The sequence below is a fragment of the Rhinichthys klamathensis genome, unplaced genomic scaffold, assembly GCF_029890125.1.
Source record: "Rhinichthys klamathensis goyatoka isolate OS25496 unplaced genomic scaffold, OSU_Roscu_1.1 h1tg000412l_1, whole genome shotgun sequence".
In the NCBI taxonomy this organism is placed as follows: domain Eukaryota; kingdom Metazoa; phylum Chordata; class Actinopteri; order Cypriniformes; family Leuciscidae; genus Rhinichthys; species Rhinichthys klamathensis.
This window is the reverse complement of record NW_026606912.1, coordinates 2,006,453-2,016,224: the sequence shown is the minus strand read 5'-3', so window position 1 is coordinate 2,016,224 and position 9,772 is coordinate 2,006,453. Positions and strand designations below refer to the sequence as shown.

The 9,772-nt window shown below is 37.3% G+C and overlaps 1 protein-coding gene across 2 annotated transcripts; it reads left to right on the top strand.

Annotated features, from left to right (window-relative positions):
• The first annotated feature begins 554 nt into the window (after window positions 1-554).
• On the top strand, window positions 555-9,594 carry neurl1ab (neuralized E3 ubiquitin protein ligase 1Ab). Of its 2 annotated transcripts, none has more exons than XM_056234979.1 (6): window positions 555-720; window positions 3,779-3,987; window positions 4,329-4,650; window positions 7,660-8,289; window positions 8,525-8,677; window positions 8,803-9,594. In XM_056234979.1, exons 1-6 carry the CDS (start codon window positions 690-692, stop codon window positions 9,009-9,011), a joined length of 1,554 nt encoding a protein of 517 aa, XP_056090954.1. In that variant the 5' UTR covers window positions 555-689; the 3' UTR covers window positions 9,012-9,594. The 2 variants fall into 2 exon arrangements, with proteins under 2 accessions (XP_056090954.1, XP_056090953.1); XM_056234978.1 differs by having other exon boundaries at window positions 557-720; window positions 8,776-9,593.
• The last annotated feature ends 178 nt before the right edge of the window (window positions 9,595-9,772 follow it).

Here is a 9,772-nt window from a genome sequence, read left to right as displayed (position 1 = left end):
TCATGTCCACTCTGTAATGGAAGATAGGGAAAAAATAATGTTACAATATCCAAATGTAGGCAACAGTAGGCTAGGGATCGTCAATCTCCACCTCGTATTTTCAGCCTACTGAAACAACGGGGATAGTTAGGCTATGCATAGCCTACTGCGAGTGAAAGTATACTCTGGTCATTTTAGTGTCAACTGTCATTTTCTAGACATCGCAGAGAGGCTAAATGTACGGATCCGTCAGAAGAGATCATATAAAATATAAATACATAGCCTAGGCTCAGAGCCGGATTATCCATAAGGGCACTTGGGCCAGCTAGTGCCCAGGGGCACCAACCATTCACAACCACTAACCACCTATAATAGGCTATATGTCATTGTATTGAAGACTAGTCCGACTCCTACTATTTATTAATCGGGTCATTCAGACGTTGCTTAGTAACTTTCCGAGAGCGTCTAGTCACGTAAACTAATTCATTTTCATAATCCAATTCTTGACCAGTAGACCTCCCAAGCCCCGCCTCCTATGCTAATGAGAATCCGCTGAAGGGTCTTGCTGAATGGGAGCGCGTTTGCATGTGTACAGCCGCTGTACAATAACACACACCCGCGGAGTATCTGACACATAGTGCGAGTTACTTTATTTGAAATGCAAAGCTGTTGAAGACGTTTTTCAGGATCATTGTGTGAACATCGCTGAAATGGGTGGGCAGGTTACCCGTACCGCTTTAGGTGAGTGACAATGAAATATATGCGTGTAGCCTAATTCATAATTCCATAATGATTTCGAGGTATCTTTGTGAACCGCTATCAAGAGCATCTTAATTATATTCCAAAATCTAAAGAAATATGGCTGCATTTTTCCAAATTATCTGAATGAAAATTTGTTATCTGCCTTACTGAGCTCTTTACCTTATTGTTAGCCTTCTTAAAAACGTGCTCTAAACAGAATACTTGTTGCTCAAACTCTTCTTATCAAACAAGTGACTTTATTCTCTTCCGTTTCTCCAACATATTTCAGATTTCTCCAACATATTTCAGATTTGTAGGCTACTACATGTCAATCAATAGGCTACCGATCAACAGTTTGTCTTTCAGGGAGCATTGTTTTATATGTAGGCCTATACAGTGTGTGTGTATGTATATATATAGGCTATATATATATATATATATATATATATATATATATATATATATATATATATATATATATATATATATATAGCCTATATATATATAAACTAATTATAATTATTATATAATTAACTCTAATCCAAACCTTAAAGAATACATTTTGATATTTTTAATAATAATTAAAAACATTATTCACAGTTTTGAGCAATTTATACTTTTGCCCCAAATGGACTATTTTGTTCCCTATATTCATCACACACATATTCATAGTTTTAGATATGTCTGTTGTATGTTTTGCTCATTCTTGCTGTAAACAAGAAAAGTATGCATAATAAACCATTTCAAGTTTATACCCATTTAGTAAACGAAGCTGACACTGAGTCAACCTGACGCTTAGGCCAGCTATTGCCTACAGCACTGAGAGAACGAGTCCACAAATATAATGGGATATGACATTATTATCAGGAGAAAATCCCTAACATCTCTTCGAACCAAGAGGAAAAATAAGGGATATTGGAATCTGTGATCAGTGAGTGATTACCCATGCAGCTATCAAAAAATTGTTCACATAATGTTTTGCTAACGTTCCCATTAAGTTATAAAAAATTGTGTTTCTGAATGTTCCTGAATGTTCAAAACGTGTAGTTATTTAAATTTTTCAAAAATGTTTTTTCTTGGTTATGCAAATGTTAATGGAACATTCCATTTCATCATTTTGCAAACATAATGGGAATGTTACTTTTGAATGTTCTCTGAACATTATGAAACTAGTAACATTTAAAAAAAACTTTAGACGAACATCCAACTAAATGTTTCAGGTAAAAAATAAAACGTTCCATGAACAATGTATAAATAATATTTTTGTGCTAACATTATAGAGACCACATACCTTTGAACAAATGTTTAATTAACGTTACTGGATGATTTGTTCATAACTTTGAGAGAACCACGGTGTTAGTTCTGAGAACGTTCCCTGTTATCTGGGTAGCTTGTTGGTTGTGTGGGGCAGTTTTTGTAAGGATCAACCAACCAACCAACCGTCCCCCAAAATATGGGGACGTTTAGTGTTACAGGATAGAAAATATCGTTAGATCAGTAAAACAGAATGTAGTTTTAAAATCCTCACCATGAAAACAAATATTGGTTTACAATTTGTCATGACATAGAGCTCAGACTCAGAATATTATTTATATTTATGTCCCACTTGGCTGTGTGTGTGTGTATGTCTTATGATTCCCTTATTAACACATACACAAAATACACTCACATACACCCGCAACTACATATCCTCATTTGCCCACACAGAGCTTATGTGTGGAAGTAGAAGTATGCAGAATCTGTCTCTCGCATGTGCAACTAAAAGCTAAAGACCCACACCCAGTGAAATGTCAACAGCAGTTAATTAAAGAGAAAAATATCTCTGTAACAAGACTGTGTCCTTGACTTAATGCTTCGGAGAGGCCTGGGAAAATATGAAAGGGAGTTGAGGAGCAAGTGTTTGATCACAAGCCAGTTTCGTCTGTGAGAATCAATGTGCATCGCATTTGGTACTTTTAATGGCTGTTTATGTTTTTATTTATTTATTGTCTCATCATCATGGAATTGTCTAAGATCTACTATCCCAAAATTGTTTATCTCTGCATTTTATCACTCAACTACAATACCAGACACTATACTATACACTATACACTATACCTTTATACCATACACAGCACTTTAAGATGCATTATTTTGATTGGCTGACTGACATTCTAAGCTGTTTATATATTTTTTTATTTTTTTATTTCAATAAATACACGGTATGGAGTAGTTCTAAAACTGATCGTAGTACAATTCTAAATCACAGCAAATTATTTTAGTTATTTAAAATAGCAATCCTGTATTTATTTGTTTATTTATTTATTTGTTTTTGTTTTTATTCAGTTCAGTAATTCTGGGTTGTACCGGACTACAGAAAAAATTATACTTTAGCAATGACAAAAAAATATTTTAGCAACATGTTTATATATTTACATATTTCACTAAAAGTTATGTTTATATATATATATTTAGCAGCAATAGCTGGTAATTATACCGTTATAATGTAACTCAGTAGACAACTATATTCTGATAAACACTTTTAGTTGAAAACGATGACATTCTTTACTGGTGACTTGACTTGCCTAATTTTTAACACTTACAAACTGCTTCCATTCTCAAACATTACAATTGTGACAAAACCTCAGATTAGCCAGCTGTAACTTTGCCCTGGTAAAATGTTTAAATAATGAGAGTTCATGACAACAATGTTCAGTAAACTAAAGCTTGCAAGGCATAAAATCAAATGTATGATCAAAGAATGAAGTAGTCTGATGTTGAGTTGAGATGTCTTTCCAATGTGTAAGTATTTGTGTGTGTGGAGACATAACCTCATTTTTGGCAGCCTGAATAGCAGAAACCTGCGTTCTTTCTCTCTCTCTATCTCTGTGTCTCTTTTGTTGTCTCTCTTGATAAAGATTTTCATTCAGAGATGGTAGCCACTGTGATCTCTAAACACAGCATAAAGCTCTTAAGTAATAACAGTAGCTAGTCAGAATTTACATTGTTGTGAGTGCCTATATAGGCAATAGCCTACATGTTTGGAAGCAATTTAACTCTTTTTTTGTCCATCTCTCAGATGGTGAAACACTTCACTGCCACCCCTTGAAGGCAAGGATATACCCACAGATGCCAGCCCTCCTGCCGCTCTCTTTCCATGCCAACACTAAAGGCTCTCAGATCATGATGGACAAGACACAGCGCAGCGTGCGCCGAATTGCCAGCTTCTGCAATGCCATCACCTTCACCAACCGGCCAATCAGAATCTACGAGCAGGTCAGGCTAAAGGTATGATAACCTAACTCTCACCCGTTTCCACATTCCATCCTGTGTGGTCCCAAAATAGCCCTCACATATCCCTCCTTCATATCACTCCATCTCAAACTTTCCCGACGAAGGGAAAACAGAAAGATAATGCTAGAAATGCTAACATGTGAGGTTGTGCCGTTATCTTGTTCTGGTAAATGTGGTTGTTTGGGAATGAAAAAACAAGAATCCGTTTCTGATAAATGCTTCTGCTGGTCTCTTTTTATAGCATCACACAATAACTTTTTTGTAAATATTGTTTTAAAAATGTGTAATTTTAGCTAACTTCCTCGCTTTCTCTGACTTTTGGCCTCTTCTTTTAGATCACAAAGAGACAGGGATGTTGGAGTGGTGCCCTGCGAGTGGGTTTCAGTACGGTGGACCCGTCAGACTTGTGTTCAACGTGGCTGCCACGGTTCGCCTGCCCAGATCTGGTCAGCGAGAGGGGATTTTGGGCCCGAGCACTTCCTGAGGAACAATGTGAAGAAGGAAACATTCTTTCCTTCTGGTTGGATAACACAGGACGAGTGTTTTACCGGGTTAATGGCGGCTGTCCGATCTTCTTCTTCAGCGGTGTCCCTGCCGGAGAGCCAGTTTGGGCGGTCATTGACATTTACGGGCTGACACGTGGAGTACAGCTACTTGGTGAGTTCACATTGCTCTTATATGAAATATCAAGTTTCAAGAATTTATAATGTCCCGTCAAGTTCTTAACCAAGAAGTCATCAAACTGCCTGAAGCTGGTTTGTCTGACATCTCTGTGAAATAACTCTCTACGCAGATCAGATGATGTGCCATTCAGAGTTTCCTCCAAGTGGAATTGCTGAGCTCCAGGTCGGCGTGTAATGTGGGCCAGTATCTGAGCTGCGCTTCACTGAGCTCGTGCTGATCGCTTGATGAGTTGTAAAGTTCACAGAGGCTAGTTTGTTTTCGCTGTGCCGAGCACATTTAAACAATTTACATTCACAACATTTAAAAATAGAATCCTAGATTTATACACTCTTATCCTAATTACAAAAACTGCCCAATGGAAAAAAGATTGGAGAGATTGGAATGTTGCCTAGCAACACTTTCGCTTCAAAAATAAAAAACGTATGCTGGGGAATAAAACAAAAAGTGAGAGTGAGAAAAAACTATTAGTGTTGAGCAAAATCAATGAAAGTCAAAGTTATTCCATTCATAATTCTGTTTTATTGAGATTTTGTGGAAACAAAGTCATGTTTAATTAAGCCAATTAAGCATTCAGTGAGACTGCATGCAGATTCAGAATACAGTTGTTTTTGTTGTTTGGTATTATTAATCAGCAAATTTTTAAAGGTAAAATACATTTTTTAGGTAATTTCTTCACCTAAAAAACTGATTGGCAGTTGTAAAAGTTTAAAGGTTAACAGTGTTTGGAAAGTGACTTTATTATATGTTAAAGTAGTTAAACTACTGTTAAACTACCATTTTGCAAAATTAGTTTTCTTTTAGTTATAATAGAATACCACCAATGCACAAAATTTACACTAAATATTATCTTGCTTCATAAAATCTGACATTATTTTGTGTATCGCTACCAAAAGACGACATAAAAATAGAGGTTGATTTACACTACCATTTAAAAGTTTAGGGTCAGTAAGGTTTTTATATTTATTTATTTGTTTATTTGCTCACCAAGGCTGCATGTATTTGATTAGTAACAGTAATGTTGTGAAATAATATTACAATGTAAAATAAACTGTTTTCTATTTCTATATTGTTTTGAAAAGATCTGAGCTACTGTCACAGTACAAAAAATAAACTTAATTTAGTAGCAATTTTTCTTTTAGTTAGTCACTCCCCTACGCTGGTTTTGACAATTTAAGTTGAAAAGGTCTCTCTCTCTCTCTCTCTCTCTCTCTCTCTCTCTCTCTCTCTCTCTCTCTCTCTCTCTCTGTGTGTGTGTGTGTGTGTGTGTGTGTGTGTGTGTTGATGCAGGGGTCAGTATTGGTGTAACATCAGTTAACCAGCTAGACTATTTTAACATTCATTATATAACCCGATCTGAACTTTAAAAACGTATTGGACACATGCAAATAAACACAAACATCAAGCCATATTTTGCTTCTGTTATCCAGCTAGCAACATCCTCTATGTATATTCAAGCTAATTTTCAGTTGCACTTTGCCTCTGTATAAATAGACAGACATAGTTGGTTTATAGATGAACCATCCTCAAGCAATCCTCACACACTGTGCTCTCTCACATTACCTCTGCCGCTTCCAAAATGTGTTTATTGTCAGATGGCCAGATGCTGTGACTAAAATCACCTCCTGTTCTTTCTAATGCACACATCTGGCATTTTGTCAAAGTGTTTCAATTCTAGATGGAAGGTCCCTTTTACTGTAGGTCATCACATATTACCTACAAGTAAATTTCATCCTGTGTAGGGATATAGGATTTTAATTGTTAAATATGACAGAAAACATTTAAAATATTGAAAGAGAACCAATGCACGTGCCTCCTTCCTTTTGATCTTCCGTTTCATGACCCCAGTGTCACTGAAGCTTCCATCTCTCAATAATTCCTGTTCAGACTAGTCAGCGTCAGCTGAAGGCACTTCAGTGGATGGCAGCGACGTCAAGCCCGGAAACTAAAAACAACCCAGAGAGGAATATCTACTGTGTCTGAGGACGTTTCTGCTGATGCGACTGCTGTGAAAGTTATAGCAGACCAGTAATTTCCATCACTGAAGCTCTGGTGTTCTCATCAGCGGCTGTCCAGCGTGGATGGCCAATGGCAAAGTTCTTACTGACTGAGGTCAAAATGAAAAACCACCCAGTGCAATTATACTGATGTTGCTGATTACAGGTTACATGAGTAATAGAGTTTTACAATATATGAAGAAAATATGAATTGTGCTTACCATTGCAAAACTTACAGCCACAGTGCGGTGTTGTCGTGGATGGTCATTATTATTATTTTCAATGTTGAAAATATTTGTGCTGCTCAATATTTTAGTGGAAACCATGATACCTTCTTTTCCAGGATTCTTTGATTAATAGAAAGTTCAAAACAACCGTTTACCTGAAAAGGAATTTGTGTAGCAATGTAAAAGTCACTTTTGATCAATTTAATGCATTCTTGCTTATTAAAAGTATCAATTTCTTTTGTAAAAAAAGAAATATCTTAATACCAAGTTCTGGCATGACAGATGGTGTAGGCTGACAGGTCCTTAACTCATTTGGTAGCGTTTTCAGGAACCCTTCACCTTCCCCAGCTCCACCTGTATAGATCTGCTTCAGGGGTTATTTCATGTGTGTTACATGTGCAGCAGCAGCATGTCTGTGAATGTATTGGCAGTAGCAAGTCTCTGTATACTTGCTCTGCAGCAGCGTAGCAGATCTATTTCGCAAAGACCAAATACATTACCATTGCCATATCCATTACTATTGCCATGCCAATACCTCCGAAAGTTGTCACGACAGAACTGCCGTTAAATTTTTGAACGGTAGTGAAAAATGTAACAATAGGGGAAACTAGAATTGAATTGTGGTTGCTAGGGTTTTCTGGTTGGTTGCTAGGTCGTTGCTTATTGGCACAGGGGGTGGGCTCTTGTACAGTAAGTGCAATCACTTAGTAAAATAATAGCATGATTCTGATTTTAAATGCAGTGTGTGTTTGTTTTTCCAGACAGCAAGATTGTGCCAGCTGAATATCTTTGCCCTGCTTTGACTCATGAAGGGATGGATGACTGGCATCTGTCAAGCAACTGCTCTGAGCTTGACCTCCAGGACGGTCTGCCATCCTTCTCAAGCTCTCCAAATGCCCTCAACTCAGTTCTGTCACGTCAGCTGAACGATGACTTGCATTTTCACTGTGTCCATGGCAACGGTCTGCGTCTGCTGACAGAACACATAGCAGTGCGTTATTATAACAGACGTGAGGATTGTGCTCTGGTGTTCACGCATCGACCGTTGCGCTGTGGAGAGTGTGTGTTCCTAAAGGTCTCGTTGAGGTCATCTGCCCTGAATGGATTTTTGTCTTACGGATTCACTTCCTGTAACCCGGCCCATATTAACCCAAAGCACCTGCCGGTCAATCCAGACGACCTGCTGGACCGCAAAGAATTTTGGGCTTTTAGCTGCCTGACTTCACCACTTGTGGGCGGGGATATCATCGGTTTCCGGGCAACTGCAGAAGGGGAGGTGCTTGTGAGTCATAATGGAGGGAGAGCCTGTAGAGAGATATGTGTGGATAATTCCACTCCTCTGTGGATGATCTTCGATTTACACACTCACATCAAGCAAATCAGTATACTGGGTAAAAAAAGAAAGAAAATGCTCTGACATAATGTGAAAATGCTTGTTTGGTTTTAACTTTATAATAGATTTTTTATTATAATATAATATAATAATTATTTTTGTACCGAACAGCAGTCGTGCATATGTTTGACTTTTTTATTATTTAATATTATTAAATGCATTTTTATTATATATATATAATTTTATTTAAAAAAAATTATAAATAATAATAGTTTTTGTTTTGTTTTTTCTAGGCACGTCCTTTGGTTACATTGCATCCAGTTCAGAAACACAGAGGTCCATCTTTAGTGATGCCAGTCACACCTCAGCCAATCAGAGACACAGAACAGTCATGGGCTTTACTGACATCTTTCAGCTCCGCCCACAGAGCCTCAGCAGTTCTGCAGGTGTGTTCCTGTCTCTCATTGTTATTCTTTTGTTGATTTACCAAATTCTTTAATGTATTACTCATTGCGGTTTTCTATGTGGTTGTTGTGGTCACCAGGGACAACATTCAGTTCACTGTCCTCAGAATCTCCAAATACCCCATCATGCTATGCGAATACTGGTGAGGAGTGTTTGATTTGCTGTGAGAGGGCAGTGGACTCAGTGCTGTACGCGTGCGGACACATGTGTGTGTGCTCAGTGTGTGGTGGCAAGCTGACGGAGATGTCAAACCCGTGTTGTCCCATGTGTCGCAGCCCAATCAGAGACATCATCAAAATTTACCGCAGCATGTAACCTGGCAACAAACAGGATCCCAGTACCTGGATGGTTCTGAAGAGGCCCTTAACAGGTCATTGTCCTGTTCCAAAAGGATTTCCCATTCCCACATGTCCATTTTAAAGGCTGCTTGTTTGAGCTCTGCAAGGGAGAGGCACTAAATGGCTGCTTAAAACGACTAACCAAAAATGCAGAGAAAACCCAGAAGTGACTGTGCATATGCGAATGGCACAATATTAATACATGACATTAATACAATCTCAGATTCTATAAATCATAAATCTTATGGCTAAATGTGCACAATGGAAAGTCAAGGTACTATGAGACTAATTCTGATTTTCAGTTTGATAATGTCCTAGTAACTTCATACAAAACTTTTCACATATTTTTGTCAATGTTTGTTCCCCCACCAACTATTCACATTTATCAGGAAATAAATATTTGTTTGACCTGTATACTTTAAATCAATCCAGGGTCCGAATCTATGTGGATTGTGGATTTGATCTGTTGCTAATTCTTTTCTTTTTTTTTTCTGCAAAACATTAAACTGAAAAACTAGAAATGTTTTTACATACCAAAGTGGACATTCACAATATTGTAAGTGCCAATAACTTTTATCTATGTGAAATAAAACTATTATAATGATATCCAACAACAGAGCTTGTTGTTTATTGTTACTGTGAATATATAAGTATAATTACAGATCTTGTTTTTTTTTAAAGGTTTTTATTATGTGCAATTGTGTTTTTATTTTAAGCATTTGTATTCTGTATACACGC